The following is a 22,891-nucleotide window of genomic DNA, read 5'->3' on the forward strand; positions in this document are numbered from 1 at the left end:
TGCTCCAGGTGAGGCTCGAACTCACAACCTCGGCATTGCTCTGCTTTGTACTGCTGTATAAGTACCGCGCGCTAACCGATTGCGCCACTGGAGCTTTACATGACCTCTTACTGGAGCTCATTAACTGGCTGTCAATAGTCAAATGGATAGGATCGTTTTTCTTCTCGAAGACACTGGAGAATAAAGCGTATAAATCGAAAGACTTCGTACTGGGACTTTGTACACACACACAAATTAAGACAAACTTTGGATTTATAGCAACAATGCATCATTTAAAAAAGATTACTGTACATATTACATCAGGAGAAAAAACATTTTGTAAGTACCCCAAAATACAAAATCCTAAAGCAATCTGTTTTGTTTGTACATGGTTGTGCAGTGACGATAAATACTAATACAATTCCCAGTCTCATCTAACAGTAAAAAGTGTTAGTGTCTGTATTTGCTTGAACACGTAAGACAATATACAATAAAAGGCACATTCTATAACTGCATAAAAATAGAAATTTAAAATTTCTGCATTGACAAAGAGGTAAAACATGGGACTGTTCACATCCCATGATCTGGCAAAAAATAACAGATTGGGAAAACACTGACAGTTCATTTTCATTAATATTAATGCAGATGCTTGAGAAAAACACTTTCTTTGATGTTTCCTTGGTTCCTATGTAGCTTTGTGCAAATACGTCATACAGGTTGTGCATGCATCAACCATTATGGCTCTGCTTTCACAGTTCTCCTGCGTCGTGGGTCTGTCCTCCATCCTCTCCCTCGCTCTCTTCTTTTGATCCCTTCATGCCCATGTCACCTTTCCATACCTCGTTCAGGCACTCTGAAAGTGATGGAAACGAGGCCTTGAAAATAGTGGCTTGATGTGTAAGTGTATGTTTGTCAGGAAGGATTAGATTGGGTATTTACTACCTTGGTCTGAGTCTCCGAGCACATGGGTTGCACAGAAGAATCTGTCAAGTTTCTCATCTTGATGATGAAAGTACCAGCTCTCCACAACCTCTTCATACTCTTCTAACATGGTCTCACACTGTAATATAAACATAAAAAGACAGATACATTTTAACACACTGTCCCAAAAGGTATTTTGATTTGGATATCACTACCATTAAAACATTTTTTTTATTAAAGGGATAGCTCACCCTCAATAATTACCCCAAGCTTTACTCACCCTCAAGCCATCCTATGTGTATATGACTATCTTCTTTCAAGATGAATACAATCGGAGATATATTTAAAATATCCTTAGTCCTCCATGGTATATAATGGTTGTGAATGGGGGGCCATGTTTTTAAGTAAAAAATAATGCATCCATCCATAAAATAAGCTAGTTATTTGAATTTATAAAGTCTTTATAAAGATATTTTTCATACAAAAATGCATCACTTCAGAAGGCCTTTATTAACCCCCTGGAGTCTTATGGATTATTTTTTTTTATGGATGGATGCATTATTTTTGGCTTCAAAACATTCACAACCATTATAAACCTTGGAGGACTAATGATATTTTAAATATATCTCTGAATGTGTTCATCTTGAAAGAAGATAGGATAGGCTTGAGGGTGAGTAAATCATGGGATAATTTTCATTTTTGTATGAACTATCCCTTTAATATCAATTAATAACAATACATCATCTGAGAATATAAAAACATGCAAATACATCACCTACAGCTCTTTCTTTGTTTGTAAATGTGTATTACCTGTCTCTTCAGGTCTGCCACCTCCACTGATGGTTCATCCCATAGTTCGTAAGGGACACCCAGTTCTACCTTCACTCCCTTATCCACCAGGTTCTTAAGTGTGTTCATGGTTTGGCTTGTGCCCTGACAAACACAGCAGTCTATAATGAATCATCATTAGTCTGCAAACAAAGATATACATTTTCAAAGCATCTCTTTAAATGAGGACTGACTGAATTGAAGAGTAGAGAAAATAGTGCTGAGGTGAGCTTAATACTTTGGCATAGCGAAGGCTTCCTGGTCTCTCAGCATGGACTTTATACTGCAGAATTCTTTCACAGATGTTGTCCATGGCCTCAGTGAGTCGTGTCTCTCTAGAAACAAATAAATCGTGATAATGGCAACAGGAGGGAGAACATCAATAGGTTTTAATTTTTTCCTAAACTCCATGGTTCTTTCTCTTTCTCGGGCAGTTTTCTCATAGGCACAGAACGGACATGTCAGTATCAGTATGTCATCACTACTCACGATGTGTTGTATTTGATTTTGCGCCTGCGCTTGCCAGTGTCCAAAACTTCTCCGAGCTCAAGAACTTCCTTCGAGCGGCCAGTTTTTTCTAGGGCGTCCTGTAACTCCACCGTCAGTAATTTACAAACTATTTAAAAAAAAAAAAAACAGATGCCTTAAAATATTAATAACGCAATAACTTCTGTAGTTTAAAAAAAAAAAATTTAGAACCTGACTGAAAAACAGTAAGTACAATTTTCACATGTAAACAGAAGTGCACAGACAAACTCTGCACTGGTAGATATTTGTAGAAGAATTATAATATATTTTAGGGTGTTTTCATGATAGTTTCTTTTACATTTAACACCTAAGGGGTAAAGACACTTTCTGTTTCTTACCCTCGCATTTATTCGGCAACCGCTCCTCTTGGTTTGCCAAAACAAGGCTGAACATACAAAACTGGAAAACTGCAAACATTTCCATAGTGACCTCTGTTTATAAACTTGGACTCAATAGAAGTTCACGTTAAAGCCACATCGACATTTTTTGAGGATGGTAACTTCAGGCTAGTGGAACAGAGCATGCGCACTGCCAAAGCAGATGGTAAGTAATGGTAAACAAAACACGCGTTATCGATTTAGGCATAGCTAATCGAAAGCACAAAGCACTGATCGAGCTGAAAATAAGTAAAGGTGTAAATGGTGTAAATACTGGTGTAAATAAGTAAAGAAAATGTAAGACGTAAGATAAACATCTCAGAAGACTGTGGAATGAGTGCAACAATAAATTCGTGAGCTTATTTTTATTAATTCTAATGATAGCTACACCGAGACTACTTTAAGCCAAGGGCAGTGTTAGGTTACTGACACTTCATCACTTTTAAGTCTTAATTTAAGACCTGAAAAATTCCAAGTCAATAAAATAATTTGCCATGGTTACTGGTAAGATTTCTGTTGAGAAAAATGCATAAAATTACACTCAAAATTTAAGCTATATTAGGCCTATTTAAAAAATATATACCGTTCAAAAGTTTGGAAATTGTAAGGTTTTTAATGTTTTTAAAAGAAGTTTCGTCTGCTCACCAAGGCTGCATTTATTTAATTAAAAATACAGTAAAAACAGTAATATTGTGAAATATTTTTACAATTTAAAATAACTGTTTTCTATTTGAAAATATTTTACAAAGTAATTTATTCTTGTGATGACAAAGCTGAATTTTCAGCATCATTACTCCAGTCTTCAATGTCACATGATCCTTCAGAAATCATTCTAATATGCTGATCTGCTGCTCAAGAAACATTTATTGTGTACAATTTTACAAAACATTTGTGTACAATTTTTTTTTCAGGATTCTTTGATGAATAGAAAGTTCAAAAGAACAGCATTTATTTGAAATATAATCTTTTGTAACATTATAAATGTCTTTACTGCCACTTTTGATCGATCTGATGCATCCTTGCTGAATAAAAGTATTACTTACTTTAATTTCTTTCAAAAAAATAAAAATTCTTATAATATTACAAAAGCTTTGTATTTCAGATAAATGCTGTACTTTCTATTCATCAAAGAATCCTGAAAAAAAAGTACACAACTGTTTTCAACATTGATAATAATAAGAAACGTTTCATCAGCATATTATAATGATTTCTGAAGGATCATGTGACACTGAAGACTGAAGTAATGATGCTGAAAATTCAGCTTTGTCGTCACAGGAATAAATGACTTTGTAAAATATATTCAAATAGAAAACAGTTATTTTAAATTGTAAAAATATTTCACAATATTACTGTTTTTACTGTATTTTTAATTAAATAAATGCAGCCTTGGTGAGCAGACGAAACTTCTTTTAAAAACATTAAAAATCTTACCGATCCCAAACTTTTGAATGATAGTGTATATACATTACTTAAAAAATGACCACGTATGAAGGGTGAGAGAAATTGGGGACTCCCTCATTGCCATTGTTGTAGTACATCCTCCATGTAGGTCAAAACATAAAGGACGACCAACACAGGCTTAGTGAAACAACTATACATTACTATTGATATCTATAGAGCTTTAATCCCATGACCTTTTGGCTGTCAATGAGACCCAAATCAGTGTCTATGTGATCTATTGTTCCACCTGTCCTTGAGCGAGTTGAACAGGTTTAAAGTTTAGGTGATGTTTATTTATAACAGTGACATGTACATTGCATTAACTCAATTGGCTGGCACTTGAATTTCAAGCCATTCTGTCATCTATAAATCCATTTGGAAAAGATAAATAAATAATAATAATAATAAATCCTTGACAGTAGATTTTTATGTCAGTATGTCTTTACTGGATTAGCTGTTGGAAGAGAATTAGTTAAAGTTTGTGTGCCTTCAAAAGGGGTGTCTGCGCATCACCCGTCCCTCTTAGGGATTCAGGTGTCAGTGCCACGCATTTATTGACAGCCGATATGTTATGATGAACCTTCTGGTGGGTCTGTGAGAGAGGGGGCTGAAAAACCAAGGAGAGAGAATGATGAGAGAGATGACAATCCAGACAGAGAACTGAGATAAGTACTACGTGAGAAACTGGAAATACTCGGAGTGAACAAGAAGGCCAAATTGTGAGTGAGACTCTGGGTGATTATTCGCATGAATGCACGTGTATGCAGGGGGAGCTGCATGCTTAATTAAGGGACTTGGAAAAGAGGGAAAGCCCATGTGTTAATGTGAGAGCGAGAGACACAGGAAGACAGCGATGACGGGGACAGGTGGCAGTGAGAGAGGAGTTGCGCTCAGCATATTCCTCTGAGCTTTCAGGGTCAGACAGAGGGCACAAATACACAGAAAAATAAGGGGGAAAAAAAGAAATGGTTACACAAGAAAATATGCATGGTTGGAACAAAAGCAAAAGAGCTACATGCACTATATTATTATTATTTTTTTTAAATGTTTAACTTTTATGGCTGATTTATTTATATTAATGCACTGTTTATACATTTTGTGTAAATATTTGATGACCCTTTCTGGCTGTTGTCTCTTAATAAGAAAGCTTTTGTTTCAGTGTAAGCTAGAAGACTGTGTGTGTGTGTGTGTGTGTGTGTGTGTGTGTGTGTGTGTGTGTGTGTGTGTGTGTGTGTGTGTGTGTGTGTGTGTCCTGGTAAGCCCTACATTATGAGGACCAAATGTCCCCACAAAGATAGTAATACCAGTAATTTTTGACCTTGTGGGGACATTTTTTGGTCCCCATGAGGAAAACAGCCTATAAATCAAACTAAATGATGTTTTTTGAAAATGTAAAAATGCAGAAGGTTTTTTTGTGATGGCTGGGTTTAGGGTTAGGGGACAGAATATGCAGTTATACAGTATAAAAATGATTATGTCTATAGAATGTCCCCATAAAACATGAAAACCTAACGTGTGTTTGTTTGTGCGCACACCCGTCTCAGTATCAGTAATTGTTTGTTATGTCACTGTGTTTTGAGCTAGACTGGCTGGACGGATGGAGTTACATCCATAAACAAACGACTGTCCTCGTGCAGGTATACACACAGAGATATAAAGGCACTCAATGTACACAACATTACATGTCATGAAGATTAATTAAATATTATATTGGAAATGCAAATGAATGCCAGAGCATTTACCTATTTAGAGGACTCAAGGATACCTGGTCTACTGGACAAATCCTGGTTGTCACAGCGACATCAAACAGAAAGCCAACACCTGCTACACTGTTCCTGTTATATTAGACACATGGACTCTGCAAAATGACTGATGACTGAAGTCTTATACTTATCATCCTAAACAAATACTCTGCAAATAACTGCCTTACCTGAAACTGCCTTAATTACCGGATACATTGCAACAAGGAACATATTACGCAAAGGCAAAACAAAAAAGCAAAGGTGGGGTACAGGTAAGTGCTGTATCTATTTTCTGTTTTTGAATTAAGCCTTCAATAGAAATTTTGTTATGTTCATTCATACAGTAGTTTGATATACTGGGATTGATTTAGAAATTAATCTCATATACAGTAGATAAGATGTAAATTTCTAATTATTCTGTGAATCTGTCCTGTGTCATTGTCAGCCATCAGTGCTATGTGTTACATTGTCATTTTTTATTGTTTTATTATTGGTTTTATATGTATGTTGCCATGAGGCCATAGAGTCCCAATAGCATGTTTACATAATAATGTGACTCTCTTAAATGTGTAATATGTTGCATTGCAAAAGCATTCAAACCTATAAACAGTTATTTACAAATCATTTTGAAATTAGGATCTTTATGATGATAATAATTTTAATTATTAAAAAACGGTTGTGTGTCATTGTTTCAGGTTTGCAGATTTACTGAAATAGGGTGTTTGAACATGGTTCGGTCCTGTTGTAGAAGTTCAAGAGTTACACAGATGAAAAACAATTGCCCTAACAAGGATACAATTGCTTTACAATTGGCCTCCATATGTGAATCATTAAAATAACTACCACATTTCCTGACAACCCCTCTGTCAAGCATAATTATTCTGGTTGTGAATCTGAGGTGAAAATGCATCCAAGGAATTTTGTGGTCAAGTTGCTTTTTAGTCATAATTCAAAGACATATGTGTAAGTAAAACTTTGCCCACTCCTCAAAACGAAAGAAAAAAACACATAGGCATTTTGTTTAATTTAAGGAATGAGTGCACATTTTACCAGGAAAATGATCCCAAATGTAGCCTCAAATTTACATGGCAATTGCTTGAGAACAAAAAGGTGAATGTTCTGCAATTGGCCAGTCAAAACCCTGATCTCAGTCCAACTGATGATCTGTGACAGATTTTGAAAATTGCAGTGCATTGGCGTTATCTGAGTAACCAGAACAACCTGTGGTGCAAATCTGCATTGACAAATATGCCAAAATCAAAGCCGAACAGTGTGTTCTGCAAGCAAGTTTATCCACAAAATATTAATATGCATAGTCTGAATACAGAGAAATAGTTTGTCAACAATTATTTATTTTTTTACGACTTAAATGTAGGCCTATTTATTTATTATTAATGAAATTTGTTATTTTAAAACATTATTTAACATAAACGTGTTGCTAGCTTCAGTTTTTCTTATAAAAGGGGCTACAGTGGCATGAAAAAGTATGTGAACCCCTTGCAGAATCTGTGAAAATGAGAATTATTTTAATAAAATAAGAGGGATAATAAAAAATGCATGTTTTTTTTTTTTTAGTACTGTCCTGAGTAAGATATTTTACATAAAAGATGTTTTCATTTAGTTCACAAGACAAAACAATAGCTGAATTTATTAAAATAACCCCATTCATAAGTATGTGTAAGTATGATTCTTAATACTGTGTGTGGTTATCTGATGATCCACGACTGTTTTTTGTTTTGTGATGGTTGTTCATGAGTCTCTTGTTTGTCCTGAGCAGTTAAACTGAGCTCTGTTCTTCAGAAAAATCCTCCAGGTCCTGCAGATTCTTCAGTTTTCAAGCATTTTTGCATATTTGAACCCTTTCCAGCAGTTACTGTATGATATTGAGATCCATCTTTTCACACTGAGGACAATTGAGGGACTCAAACTCAACTATTAAAAAAGGTTCAAACATTCACTGATGCTCCAGAAGGAAACACGACGCATTAAGAGCCGAGGGGTGAAAACTTTTGAATTAAAATATCAAGGTAAATTGTACTTAATTTTTCTGCAGGGAAAGATGCAAGTATCTTCTGTTGCTTCCGAAGGGAAGTACTAAATGAAAAACAATGATATTTAACCAAAATAAGAAAAATTGTGACATCTTCATCCTGTTCAAAAGTTTTCACACCCCGACTCTTAATGCATCGTGTTTCCTTCTGGAGCATAGTTGAGTTTGAGTCCCTCAGTTGTCCTCAGTATGAAAACACAGATCTCAAAATCATACAGTCACTGCTGGAAAGGGTTCAAATATGCAAAAATGCTTAAAAACTGATGAATCTGCAGGAGCTGGAGGATTTTTCTGAAGAACAGAGCTCAGTTTAACTGCTCAGGACAAACAAGAGACTCATGAACAACCATCACAAAACAAAAAAAAAAAAAAACAGTCGTGGATCATCCATGTATTCACACACAGTATTAAGAATCAATGGTTCACATACTTATGAATGGGGTTATTTTAATAAATTCAGCTATTGTTTTGTCTTGTGAACTAAATGCAAACATCTTTTATGTAAAATATCTTACTCAGGACAGTACTAAAAAAAAAATAACATGCATTTTTTATTATCCCTCTTATTTTATTAAAATAATTCTCATTTTCACAGATTCTGCAAGGGGTTCACATACTTTTTCATGTCACTGTACATGTAGAATTCAGAAACCCTTGTTATTAGTGACACCGGTGGCCATTAAGTGAACTGCAGACAGCAAATTATTTCTTGTGCTCGCACTGGTGCACAGGTAACGTATAGACTGAACGTGACGTTTAGATGAATATGTAAATATATGCTGCATGCTTTTCTCCCAATAATAAAATAAACACAACAAAAACGGCAGCGAAAACAACAGTTAAGAAAGCATCTGATTGTAGCGATGTGGATATGTTTGCTCAAGCTCTGCAATTCAGCGGCATCATGACGACAGATGAGGTAATTAAGATTACACTGATAGTTTGATTATAAAGTAGGCCTATATTTGAGACTATATACTATGCAGATCTGGCTATGTAAGACTACATTTTGAATTATTATCTTCTCTTTGCATTACACATACAGTATAGAAGAGCTCTTTCAGCATTATCCTGGACATTGAATAATAATCATTCAGTGTGACTAAACGAAAGAGAGGATCTCGGGATTCTTTTCATTTTCCCGGCAAAATGTCCCGAGTCCTTCACATAAAAGTCAGTATATGTGCTTTCACAGACAACCCAAAAAATTCTTACATATAACTATATAGGCCCTTTAAATTATCAAAGAGAACAAAATTTGTTTAAAACATAAATACGTTTGCAAGGTTCTATATTGGGATTTTGTGTTTTTTTGTTTGTTTGTTAGTTAAAGATACTTAGATTCATTTAGTGTGTTTCCCTCAAAGTGGTAAGACAAGAGTGCAGTGCTAGTGTTGGCCTGTCCGGTATGTGCACACAACTTGGATCACAACTACACACACATACTAACACAAACATGCAAACACTCATAGGTGGCTCATATACCAGCACACTTAGTTGGCCCCTGGCCTCTCCGTACCCCTTGCCAGACCCCTAAGAGCTAAAATTTCCCTCTAAATCATATCCTTTCCCACATACACATACTATCTCTCTTGCACACAAACACACTTGACTGGAAACTTGACTTTAATATGAGATATCCAATAACTCTTAAACCCTGATACCAAACTTTTCATCAAACCTCTTTAAACACAACTTTACCTCTAAACATATTTTATTTTGCTGTTTTATGTACAAAAGGACTCCTCCTGACACATTAACCTCTCCAGGGCATGTCTAACCCTTCTCCATTGCCAAGGGAAACTACACCGTCTGCAAATACACCGTTACCCAATCATCCCTGAAACTGAAGCTAAACTCGAGGTTACAGAACAAGACTTAACATTGTGGTTTACAAATTCTGATGGCTGTTACTGCTGTATGTGGACAAAAGCATAGCTTAAAAATAACTAAATAGTTATTTTAATTATCAGAGCCTCAAAATAAATTAACAGAGACAATATATATAAAACGTGTTGAATTAAATAAATATATATATATATATATATATATATATATATATATATATATATATATATATATATATATATATATAAAATGTATATATATATAATATAAATATATATATAATATATATATATATATAAATTTTATATAATATATAAAATTTCCCTCTTTGTCCTTTGTTCTCTATTCTTAAATTTTTCCTCCTTCATTTCTATCAATTTCTCCCCTGTGCAGTATGCCAGAGAAAGTGTGCAAGTTTCAAGGTCAGTGTTATCATAAGCTGAAGAGATCATGTCTGAGGCGAGGAGCTCTGTTCCAAGATCCATTCTTTCCTCCTTCAGCTGAGTCACTGTTCTACAAAAGAACGCCCCCTCCAGGACTGACGTGGAAGAGACCCAGGGTAAGAGAAACTGACTGTTTCTTTTTATGTGTACATGTACTAATAGTTAATTTTGTCAACCTTTGGAAGTATATTATCATGTAGATTGCCTCAGAGATTTTGCTGGTGCTAAAGATTCACACCATTACACTGGAAAAATGTATTGGAAAAAAACAACAATTCTTTTCTTTGTTTTTGAACAAAGTTTGCTGCCCAAATACAGTCTGATGTTACTGTTCATAAGGTCTGGTGTCAGGTCAGTAGTTTCTGACCCCCTAGTATCAGTGAGTGGATCTATCCTGGTGACTCTTGTGATTCTAAATGTGGCTGCGCAGTCAGCAGCATTAGAGATATGTTTAATTAAAGGCCTTTCTGCCAGCTGCAAGGCGTCAGTAACCTGACTCTTTTGGAGAGTGCGTGTGTCGCGTGTATGGCTTCAAATGAGGGAGATTACCAACATTTTATTTTACATTTACACATGATATGCTGATTAAAAAAACAAAACAAAAAAACAAGAGAACAATTAAAGCAATATTCTAGAATTTCAAGGAAAATCCAAAAAACTATGTTTTGCTATCAGAAATTTTTTTAGAAAATAATTTAATGAAAACGTTAATACTTTGCCACTGTTTAATACTGTTATGTGTTACTTTACTATTTCTAGTGCTAGTTTGTGAAACACTATCTTTTTAACCATGAAAATGTATTTTTTTATTATTTATTTTTTTATTATTCATTATCTAGTTTCGAAAAAAAAAAACATGTCTTTGATAAATTAGGTCTAACCATAAACACATACAAATGGTTTGAGGGTCTTTTCTTTTATCCTCTTACACCCAGGAACTGTGTAAAGACCCTCGACTATTTGTGGATGGAATCAGCACAAGGGATCTGCACCAGGGCAGTCTGGGTAACTGCTGGATGGTGGCAGCCACGTCATGTTTGGCAGCAGAATCCTCACTCTGGAAGAAGGTCAGAATATATATATAAAATATATATATGTATATATCAGTACAAAAGTTTGGGGGCTATATGATTTTTCAAAAAGAAATTAATACATATAATTAGCAGGGATTTGTTAGATTGATATAAAGTGACAGTAAAGATATTTATAATATTACAATTTCAAATTAATGTTGTTCTTTTGAACCTTCTATCCTTCAAAATCTTTTATCACGGTTTCCACAAAAACATTAAAGGTGCCCTCGAATGAAAAATTTAATTTATCTTGCCATAGTTAAATAACAAGAGTTCAGTACATGGAAATGACATACAGTGAGTCTCAAACTCCATTGTTTCCTCCTTATATAAATCTCATTTGTTTAAAAGACCTCCGAAGAACAGGCGAATCTCAACATAACACCAACTGTTACGTAACAGTCGGGGTGTACGCCCCCAATATTTGCATATGCCAGCCCATGTTCCCAACATTATCATTATGAAAGGCATTAAACAAGGGCAAAACGTCTGGATGTGCATAGCCGAATCAACAGACTAGGTAAGCAAGAACAACAGCGAAAAATGGCAGATGGAGCAATAATAACTGACATGATCCATGCTAACATGATATTTTTAGTGATATTTGTAAATTGTCTTTCTAAATGTTTCGTTAGCATGTTGCTAATGTACTGTTAAATGTGGTTAAAGTTACCATCGGTTATTACTGTATTCACGGAGACAAGAGCCATCGCTATTTTCATTTTTAAACACTTGCAGTCTGTATAATTCATAAATACAACTTCATTCTTTATAAATCTCTCCAACAGTGTGTAATGTTAGCTTTAGCCACGGAGCACAGCCTCAAACTCATTCAGAATCAATGTAAACAATATAACAGTATACAATACTCACATAATCCGACGCATGCATGACGAACACTTTGTAAAGATCCATTTTGAGGGTTATATTAGCTGTGTAAACTTTTTTACGGCACTGTTTAAGGCAAACGCGAGCTCTGTGGGCGGAGAGCATGAGATTTAAAGGGGTTGCAGCATAAAATCGGCGCGTTTATAATGATGCCCCAAAATAGGCAGTTAAAAAAATTAATTAAAAAAAAATCTATGGGGTATTTTGAGCTGAAACTTCACAGACACATTCAGGAGACACCTTAGACTTATGTTACATCTTTTAAAAACATAATCTAGGGCACCTTTAACCAGCACAACCTTGAAAATTTCATTCATTAATACAGTTTATTCATTATAGTTAAAAAAAGGTAATAAAACATGACAAGATCTCAGAGTTAAACTGTGTCAGAAAAAAATAATCTTAATTATGTCAGATAACACTTAAGCATAACATGGTCAAAGGTCAAAGTGTCTGAAAAATTTTTGGTTCCAAATTTGTATCAATTTTACTGGTAGTCCACTGTATGAAGAATTTTTGGGTATAATATGTCACAGTTTACTTTATTGTGTTATCCTCACTTACATAAATGAACTATAGTGTCCTGTACCCACTAGTAAAAATATATCACAAATATCAAAAACGTCTGAACAATTTTTGGTTTGACTATACATTAAAATGGAAATATATAGTGAATATTTGGTTTACTAATTGCTCATTTATCAAGATTTCACTCCTTTTGTATTGTCCTTTATTCAGGTAATCCCAGACCACGCTGAACAGGAGTGGCACCCAAAGCGCCCGGATCAGTATGCTGGAATTTTCCACTTTCGTTTCTGGCGACTGGGCCAGTGGACAGATGTTGTGGTGGATGACCGTTTACCAGTCAGCGAGGATGGAACGCTGCTCTTCTGTCGTTCTGCAACACCACGGGAATTCTGGAGTGCTTTGCTGGAGAAAGCCTACGCCAAGTGAGATACTTGTGAAATAAGAATCTATAAGCTTATATGCACTTTCAATAAATGTCAAAGAATGTCTACATAGTAGACCAAGGTCCTTTATTTCAAAATCCTATTATCATCTCTCTTTTTCTGTCTTTGTCAGGCTCAATGGGTGTTATGAGGCTCTAGAGGGAGGTAATACAGCCGAAGCTCTTGTTGATTTTACTGGTGGCGTCTCTGAACCACTGAGTCTGAACCAGGAGGAGCTGATCGATCACGCTGACCAGAGAAAAATGCTGTTCCAGACACTAGCCCATGCCCACAGTCACAAAGCACTCATCACTTGTTCCATTCGGGTCAGAAAAACTTCAGTTTTTCAGTCTAAACACCCTGCAAATCAAGCAAATACCATATGATAATTGGTCTGTGTGGCCTGATAAAAATGACACATTCAGTCACACAGCTCTTATTTTGACCTCTTTCTTTTGTACACATTTTGTCTCTTTTTTATGTTGTAGCCAGCAGAAGGAGAGCAGGTAGAATCAGTTCTTGACTGTGGACTGATAAAGGGTCATGCATACGGTGTGACTGCAGTCAGGAAACTCCGTATGTCAGAGACTCTGCATGGCATATGTAATGCAGGTCGTTTGTACATGGTGCGGATGAGGAACCCCTGGGGCACGGCAGACTGGACAGGAGCTTGGAGCCTGGGGTGAGTTAATGTCTGCCAGTCTCTCTCAGAAGCCCATAATTAAGTTCTTGACTTTTCCCATGGTGCGTTCTAGTGAGAAGCTTCACCTCCAGAGGCGCAATTGGTTAATGTGTGGTGTTTATATAACGGTACAGAGCGGAGATGTGTAGAGGTTGTGAGTTTGAGCCTCACCTGGAGCATAGTTTTAGGATTCAAAAGACATTCAAGTGGGGAATCAGATAAAGGACTAATGTAGTTGGTCTTTTATTTTAGACTCTATACTACACTAGAGACTTTCCAGTAAGTCCAGTGTTCAAGGGTTAACATGAATGTTAGGACTAACATTGGTTGGCCATCTTACCATGAGGCGGACACTCTGTAGTGTAGGTGCTAATCTTTCAACAATTTAAAACTTGGAAGTTGGGATTGGTGTATTCAAGCTCTATATAGGCCATTTCTGTAATCAACATTTTAGGTTGGCTTTTCCTGTAGTGTTTTGTAATAAAGTTTTGCAGCAGTAGCTCCATGCGGCACAATCGGTTAGCGTGTGTATGTTGTACATTTTAGGAATTCCTCACACCTCAGTCATACAACGAAAAGGCGTCATGCCTCAGACTAAAAGGCTTCAGTCGCTGGCCAAAACGCATTCTTGTCTCAGACTGAAAGGCTTCAGGTCTCAGGAAAAACTATGTCAGGTGTCAGGTCTCGTACAATTAGGCATCAGACGAAACAGCCTCGGACTAAAAGGCATCAGACGAAAAGGCATTGGATGAAATGGACTCAGACAAAAGGCATCAGACTAAAAGGCATCTGTTTGTTTGTTTGTTTGTTTTTTGTGCAGTTTTTTTTGTATAGCCTAACTTTCTATTGGATTTTATCCCATCATAATGCCATCCTTCAGTTGTCTTTTTCTTTCTCCCCTTTTTATATATTTCACTGTTACTATTCCCAAATTGATGTAAGGTGTGTGTGCATGCATGTTTATTATGTATAATCTATCTATTGATGGTATTCGTGTAGGCTAAATATTACGCTGGTTAGGTTCTATACAGAAAAGAACATGCCTATTTCCACATTGGTCTGCAGAAAAACAGCAACGGGCTGAATAAAAATGTAAAATGTGACTCTTCCATCTAGATAGTGGTATTCTGTTTTTATTGTAATTTTTATTTTTTATGCATTCCATTTTTATTCTTATGCATTTGTTTCCTTTTTATGTAAAGCACTTTGTATTACCATTGTGCATGAAATGTGCTATAGAAATAAAATTGCCTTGCATTGCGTTGCCTAATTGACTGTCTGACAGTAGGTGGCGCTGGAACAGCAGAAATAAAGCCATTTCCTTGGTAACCTCTGTACACAAAGCAGCTATGCTTATTACAACGCAGTCTAATAGCTCGAAAGATTTTTTACTTCCCTTATGAAAATTAACCATGGTTTTACTATACTATAGTTTATGGTATTTGTAAAATTATTGTTATACAAATAGTATCAATCCAACAAAAAAACATAGTTAACACACTTTTAACTATTGGTAATTTTCGTAATTGTTTGCAATGCAAGCTAGTTGCAATGTGCTATTTAGCTAACTTTTTATGCAAATAAAAATAGTGAATAATACAAATTTACAAAATAATCTCAAAGGGATATATTTCATACAACTTAGTGTAACATTTAACAGAAAACTGTGTGCATGTGACGTCACATTGAGGCAGGGCAATTCACTTTATTCTAAGTCTGATGCCATTTTATCTGAGTCTGTTTCGTCTGATGCCTATTGGTCTGAGTCTGTTTTGTTCGATGCTTAATTGTACGAGACCTGACACCTGACGTTGTTTTTCCTGAGACCTGAAGCCTTTCAGTCTGAGGCATGACGCCTTTTGTATGACTGAGGTGTGAGGAAGTCCTAAAATGTACACCTTATAAGGCAGTACAAAGCAGAGCAATGCCAAGGTTGTGAGTTCGAGCATCACCTGGAGCATGGTTTTAAAATTAAAAAGGTATTCAAGTTGGAAAACAGGGCTAAGGTCTAACATAATCGGTCTTTCATTTTAAACTCTATACTAGAATACAGATGTTCCAGTATGAAGAGAGTTCAAGGGCTAATGCGAAAAACCCTTCTAACTTTGGCTGGTCATCTTCAATTTAGGCAGAGACTCTGTAGCGTATGTGCTAATGTTCCAACAAGTGACACTTGGAGGTTCGACTTCATATTTATAATTAAGTATCCAAGTACTATAACCCAGGCTGTTTCCCATGGTGTTTTGTGACATAATTCTTTGACAACTGCTCCAGTGGTGCAATCGGTCAGCGGGCGGTCCTTTTTAGGCAGTGCAGAGCGGAGCAATGCCAAGGTTGTGAGTTTGAGCCTCACCTGGAATATAGTTTTAGGAGATGCAGGAGTAAAAAAAGAGTTCAGGATCTATTGCAAACAACCAGTCTAACATGATTATCTTTCTAACTTCAATTGAAGTGGAAAATCTTTAGCGTATGCTGTCAAATAAGACAATATTTTCAAATCATTTTTTAATCACTTTTCAAAATGTTACAATGGGAACAAACAATGACATGAAAGTATTTTAGATTGAATGCTTGTGATATCTTAACTGGTTCCCTTTGCAGGTCTCCACAGTGGCAGCAGCTTAGCCGCAGAGAAAGGGAGAAGATGGGCCTTATTGTCCGAGATGTTGGAGAGTTTTGGTAGTGTAAATTAATATACAATATTTCAATACGGACATGTGTATACATGTTTTGACTCAATATTGTACATTTCTTATTTTCTTTAGGATGGAGTTTGAGGACTTCTGCCGTTACTTCACAGACATGGTGGTGTGTAGGTTGGCAGAAAAATCCCTTCTCTGGTCACAGACTCACTGGAAGGAGGTGTGCTGTCAGGGGGCTTGGACCTACACTACTGGGATCCCACTTCCTTCCTCATCTTCTTGTCGTCTGAACATCAAGAACCAGAGGCCTTCAACAGGGCCCCAATGGTCCAAACAAAGGCCAGCTCAAAGACTAGATAAAAAAGAGCAAAGACTGAATGAAAGAAAGAAGGAGGGACCAATCCAAAGAGAAAAACAGAAAAAGAAAGAGAGTGCAGAAGTAAAACCAAAGCAAACGAAGGGAGGAAAAGAGCGTGTGAACAGACATGAAGGAGGTGTGGGGATGAGATGGGAGAGGCAAATTGACAGAAGAAGTCGATGTGGAGGATGTATCAATCACAGAGACACGTTTCTACACAACCCCCAGGTAAAATTATATGTAAAGTATATGTATATAATATCTAGATATTAGAATATGGTTAGGTTTATGTTCAGGTTAATGGAAAAGTCCCTTTAAAAAAACCCACCTGCTAATTTTGCTATAAGTGTCAGCTATTGCAGAGCTGAAACCAACTTTAATTAATCATTCTTGCAGTATTGAGAAGCTGGGAAATTATATCACTACAATGTCATCTATCTCATCTTGTGTCTAATCTTATCATATATCTTGAGTGGCCTTTTCCCTCTACTCTTAATTATATATTCCCTAGTTTCACATTCACATGTTTGTCATTCATCTCTCTCCATCCCTCTCTTAGTTCATTTTTGAACTGGTTGGAGATGGGGCAGAGGTGTTGATAAGTCTGCAACAGGAGGACAGGAGGATGAAAAGGAGGGAGGGAAGTGGGGAGAACCTACCAATTGGCTTTGAGGTTTTAAAGGTAAGTGACTGAGTAATCAGAGATATACAGAACAGATTTTGACTGTGTCTGTCAATTTATGTGGGTTGTAGGGTTTTATTTATTTAATTTTTACAATAAGTTATACACAATCTATGCAATTTCACACAAGCAATAGTGTTGTTATGCGGTTGCGATTATGATATGTTTTATATACAAGTTCAATATACACCAACTTAACTTTGACATACAGTACTGTGCTAAATGCCACCACCAGCTTTGTTGTTTTGGCAATGTTTTAATGACCATCCATATTTGTTTTTCGGTCTCTTTATTACAATACAAACAGAAAATAAAGTAAATATGTACACAAAAATATAATCAGAACAAAATGGCTTCTTTAAAGGTGCCCTAGAACTTCTTTTTAAAAGATGTAATATAAGTCTAAGGTGTCCCCTGAATGTGTCTGTGAAGTTTCAGCTCAAAATACCCCATAGATTTTTTTTAATTCATTTTTTTAACTGCCTATTTTGGGGCATCATTAACTATACACCGATATATAGGTTGCTGCCCCTTTAATTCTCGTGCTCCCCCTCCCCCGGAGCTCGCGCTTGCCTTGAACAGCATAAACACAGTTTACACAGCTAACATAACCCTCAAAATGGATCTTTACAAGATGTTCGTCATGCATGCTGCATGCATACATCGGATCATGTGAGTATTGTATTTATTTGGATGTATTACATTTGATTCTGAATGAGTTTGATAGTAGCTAGGCTGCAGCTAACGGGCTAAAGCTAACATTACACACCGTTGGAGAGATTTATAAAGAATGAAGTTGTGTTTATGAATTATACAGACTGCAAGTGTTTAAAAATGAAAATAGCTACGGCTCTCGTCTCCATGAATACAGTAATAAACGATGGTAACTTTAACCACATTTAACAGTACATTAGCAACATGCTAACGAAACATTTAGAAAGACAATTCACAAATATCACTAAAAATATCATGTTATCATGGATCATGTCAGTTATTATTGCTCCATCTGCCATTTTTCGCTATTGTCCTTGCTTGCTTACCTAGTCTGATGATTCAGCTCTGCACATCCAAACGTCCTGCCCTTGTCTAATGCTTTAACATGAGCTGGCATGTGCAAATATTGGGGCGTACACCACAGTCGGTGTTATGTTGAGATTTGCCTGTTCTTCTGAGGTCTTTTAAACAAATTATATTTATATAAGAAGGAGGAAACAATGGAGTTTGAAACTCAGTGTATGTCTTTTCCATGTACTGAACTCTTGTTATTCAACTATGCCAAGGTAAATTCAATATTTAATTCTAGGGCACCTTTAAGCAAAAATCAGTATTTAGTGCGAACTCCTGGACTTCTTCCAGTTTCTTAAAAAAAAAAAAAAACCTCTGAGAAACTTCTCATCATATTTTGAGTTTTCTTGCCTTCCAGTCCTTTTCCTTTACATTTAGGTTTAGGAGAGCCAGGTTCCTGCTATTGCTCAAGTGTAAGGGGAGGTCACAAAATATTTGCCACTTTAGCCTATAGAAGCCGTTTTTTTTTCTTCTGTTTTTTAATATTGCATACAAATTTCCTGTATTTTATTGTTATATTCTGATAAAGAGAATATGGTCATTATACCATTGCTAAAACAACATCTAATGGTGACCTAAGACTTTTACACAGTACTGTATCTGACTGAATCAGTGTTTTGGAACAAATCGCTTGAATGAATGATTCACTCATAAAGACAGTTACTGGTTGCCACATACTGGCATACCAATGTAACCTGCACAGACTGACAGTCTGTAACTCAGAAACACAGACAAACGGAGTGATACGAATTGAGGAATTTAACTAACTGTTGTATCATTTCAACTAAATCACAGTAAATCTCTAGACTTCATTAAAGACCAGATAAAGATCATTTTAAACGAATTGGATGAACGTTTTTTCCATAATTTTGAGAGAACTTTTCCAGAACGTTAGCGAAAGTTCTGAGAATGTTCCCTGTCCTAGCTGGGCCTCTATTTTTCTTTCCGTCAGGTGGAGGTGAATCGTGTGTGTCGTGTTCAGTGTTTATGTGAGCAGGCTGCTAGCTCTGTGTATATGGACTCCCGTAGCGTCACCTTACGAGTGACTCTCGGTCCTGGACGCTACGTCATCCTCCCCACTACTTTCCAGCCTGGTGCCACTGGTCGGTTCCTTCTGCGTTTTTTCTCACACTCACATGTCCGCCTCAGGTACAGGAGATCAGGCCACTCTGTGTCTGCTGTTTTGCATTCAAATCACAAGCAACTGATAAGTAAACAAAATGTCAGACCATTGCCTAGTAGTTTTAAGCAGGGCTGTCACTAGAGGGGAAAAAGGATTCTAGAGCTCCCCCACCAACCCTTTCTCTCCCTATTCTTTTATTTTGTCTGCTGTTTTCAGGGAGTTGAAGGAAGAGCTACCTGCTCCTTCATTGTGGCAGTGTTGTATTCCTGAGCCCAGTGCTGTAACTACAGTTCATCTGCTCAAAGCATCTGGCCTTAGCCATCCCAAACAAACAGGTTCAACAACTCAACTCATAAACTTACTTTAAAGGATTAGTTCACTTTCAAATTAAAATTTCCTGATAATTTACTCACCCCCATGTCATCCAAGATGTTCATGTCTTTCTTTCTTCAGTCGAAAAGAAATTAAGGTTTTTGATGAAAACATTACAGGATTTTTCTCCATATAGTGGACTTCAATGGAGCCCAAGCGGTTGAAGGTCAAAATTACAGTTTCATTGCAGCTTCAAAACGTTCTACACGATCCCAGACGAGGAATAAGTGTCTTATCTAGAGAAACCATCGCTCATTTTCTAAAATTTTTTTTTTTTTTTAATAAGTTTTAACCATAAATGCTCATCTTGAACTAGCTCTCTTCTTCTTCTTCTCTATTTGAACTCCGGCAGTGTAGATGCTGCTAAGTGTATTACTGCCCTCCACAGGTCAAAGTTTGAACTAATTGTTACATACTTGCACTAGAATATTGTATATGACAATTTAGTTCTAACTTTGACCTGTGGAGGGCAGTAAAACACTTAGCAGTGTCTACACTGCTGGAATTCAAATAGAGAAGAAGAAGAGAGCTAGTTCAAGATGAGCATTTATGGTTAAAAATGTTTTTTAGAAAATGAGCAATGGTTTCTCTAGATAAGACCCTTATTTCTCTTTCTGGGATCGCTGTAAACTGTAATGGGCTCCATTGAAGTCCACTATATGGAGAAAAATCCTGGAATGTTTTCATCAAAAACCTTAATTTCTTTTCGACTGAAGAAAGAAAGACATGAACATCTTGGATGACATGGGGGTGAGTAAATTATCAGGAAATTTTAATTTGAAAGTGAACTAATCCTTTAAGGCAATAGACCAACAAACAGGTCTATGATCATTTTATGTTGTAATAATAATAATAATTAATAAAATAAAAATAGAGGCAATTGGTCTTGAAACCATTTTTGAAAATTATAGAGTCAGTTTAGTTAATTTTTAATTCAATGATATGAATTAAACAGCTTGTAAATATACTTTATCACTTGAAAAAAAATTAAATAACCCATTAAACATGAAATTATTATTGCAAATTTTTAAGACATTTCTCCTATATAGAACCTTTTTGGCGTAAAGGGTTCTTTAAAATTAAGTCAAATATATAACCCCATTGAACCTTTTTTCTAAGAGTGCATATATTTCAGCTCCTGATGTGTATGCTGTCATCCGGTGTGAGGAAGACTCTGTTAGGACTAGAATTTTCAAAAAAGATGGAAGCCCTGAATTCAACACCAAAGCCATCTTTTACAGCAGGAACCCAAAGTCAAAAATCTCCATTGAGGTCAGAGGATATACTACATCTTATGTTGATAATGTTTGTACTACTGAGGCAAAGGGTAATTATGTGTGTGTTTGATTATGCATAGCTGTGGAGAAGAGGCATACTGTTGGACTCATTCCTGGGTGGAGCACGACTTCAGACAGGAGGAAATGAACGAGGACAAAACAGAGTGATTGACTTGCAGGGTGGCCAGTCGCAGGGCTGTGTTTTTGTAGAGACCTCCTCTAGCCAGTGCCTGACAGACCTGTGACTGACAGGTGAGCTCAGGGTAATGACTGATGATAGATTATCATTGGACCGAACAAGACAAACTACATTTCACAACTAAACTTCAGGATAGAACAGCACGATGAACTTCTTACAGGGACAATCTCCCTCGAGCACCCGTGGATTATTCTTTGCTCAAGGTCACAATAGTAATGGTGGTTTGTGCTAAAGTCATCAAATCTGCTGGCCAGATAAGGAAAATATGAAGAATGTGTTGGTTAGTGATAATGTTTTGTTCCAACAAATATGATTACACTATAAGAAAAAAAAAATCTCGACAAAATGCAATGCGGAATTCAAAATATGAGTAAAACACCTGTGGAAGAGGAAATTCCTTCATACTAACAGTACATGCCCCTATATTTACAGACTTTTCTTAGAGTGCACTAAATATAATCATAGTAATCTACTATTCAATTTGACAGGGTGGTAATGGTTGTTCATTTATCTCAGGGAGCCTTTAAGGGCTCGATACTAACATCTTAAAATTACCCTTAACATCTCTCATTTAAATTCTGCAAAACATCTCGATTTAAATCTGTTCAAGTTTATTTGTATAGCGCTTTTCATAATACATATTGTTTCAAAGTAGCTTTACAGAAAAAGCTTGTTTAATCTTTAAATGAATCTGTGAACCTGCCAAAACTCTTAGTTTTGTACTGATTTGAACAGTAATAAATATTTCAGTCAGTTTTGTATTTGTGTGTGAGGTCCTGGTAAACCCTATGATGTGGGGACCAAATGTCCCCACAAGGACGGCAGTCATTTTTGACCTTGTGGACATTTTTCATCCTCTTGAGTAAAACAGCTTACAGAAGTATGTTTTTTGAAAATGTAAAAATGCAGAAGGGTTCTGTAATGTGTAGGGTTAAGGTTGGGGGATAGAATATACAGTTTGTACAGTATAAAAATCATGTCTATGGAAAGTCCTCATAAAGTATGGAAAACCAACATGTGCGTGTGAAATTCTTGAATACATGAACTGAAAACAACAAGGCAAAAGCAACAAAATAATTTTATACTTATATTTAAAAGGAGTGTTACAGGTAGTGTAGATAATCCACCAAGAGAGAGATGCGTGACACAGAACGAATTATCAAATAACCTTCAATAAACAGGAACCATAAAACACTACACACAGGAACATTGACACAGGACAAGGAACCGAGGAAAACCAAGGGCTTAAATACACAAGGGAAGATAATTAACAGAACAGGGAACAGGTGTCTAACTCAATTAGAAACCATGGAAACATGGAACTAGAACTCATGGGAAGAGGAAAAACAAACTAAAACACAATGAAACTAAACATAACCCTTACGGATAGTTCACCCAAAAATAAAAAAAATTAATAATTGTCA

At 36.2% G+C, this 22,891-nt stretch overlaps 2 protein-coding genes and 1 non-coding gene across 9 annotated transcripts; 1 reads left to right on the forward strand and 2 right to left on the reverse strand.

Annotated features, from left to right (window-relative positions):
* trnai-uau lies at positions 1-94 on the reverse strand. The gene is made up of 2 exons: positions 57-94; positions 1-36 (listed from the first exon to the last, which is right to left on the reverse strand). It is a non-coding gene; the product is annotated as a tRNA-Ile (tRNA).
* A 140-nt stretch (positions 95-234) lies between these two features.
* cnpy4 (canopy FGF signaling regulator 4) lies at positions 235-2,737 on the reverse strand. The gene is made up of 6 exons (XM_048185821.1): positions 2,595-2,737; positions 2,218-2,344; positions 1,967-2,063; positions 1,711-1,833; positions 922-1,039; positions 235-832 (listed from the first exon to the last, which is right to left on the reverse strand). Exons 1-6 carry the CDS (start codon positions 2,677-2,679, stop codon positions 729-731), a joined length of 654 nt encoding a protein of 217 aa, XP_048041778.1. The 5' UTR covers positions 2,680-2,737; the 3' UTR covers positions 235-728.
* Positions 2,667-22,481, forward strand: LOC125265535 (calpain-5-like). 7 transcript variants are annotated; one of them, XM_048185817.1, is made up of 16 exons: positions 4,033-4,792; positions 5,658-5,710; positions 5,824-6,087; positions 9,606-9,728; positions 10,107-10,272; positions 11,092-11,223; positions 12,856-13,067; positions 13,201-13,393; positions 13,556-13,749; positions 16,351-16,428; positions 16,515-16,977; positions 17,309-17,431; positions 19,449-19,645; positions 19,836-19,954; positions 21,127-21,263; positions 21,349-22,481. In XM_048185817.1, the coding sequence occupies exons 5-16, from the start codon at positions 10,108-10,110 to the stop codon at positions 21,511-21,513; spliced, it is 2,178 nt and encodes a 725-aa protein (XP_048041774.1). In that variant the 5' UTR covers positions 4,033-4,792; positions 5,658-5,710; positions 5,824-6,087; positions 9,606-9,728; position 10,107; the 3' UTR covers positions 21,514-22,481. The 7 variants fall into 7 exon arrangements, with proteins under 7 accessions (XP_048041773.1, XP_048041774.1, XP_048041776.1 ...); XM_048185816.1 differs by lacking the exons at positions 4,033-4,792; positions 9,606-9,728 and adding an exon at positions 2,667-2,799; XM_048185819.1 differs by lacking the exon at positions 9,606-9,728 and having other exon boundaries at positions 5,654-5,710.
* The last annotated feature ends 410 nt before the right edge of the window (positions 22,482-22,891 follow it).

Source organism: Megalobrama amblycephala, linkage group LG3 (genome assembly GCF_018812025.1).
Source record: "Megalobrama amblycephala isolate DHTTF-2021 linkage group LG3, ASM1881202v1, whole genome shotgun sequence".
Classification (NCBI taxonomy): domain Eukaryota; kingdom Metazoa; phylum Chordata; class Actinopteri; order Cypriniformes; family Xenocyprididae; genus Megalobrama; species Megalobrama amblycephala.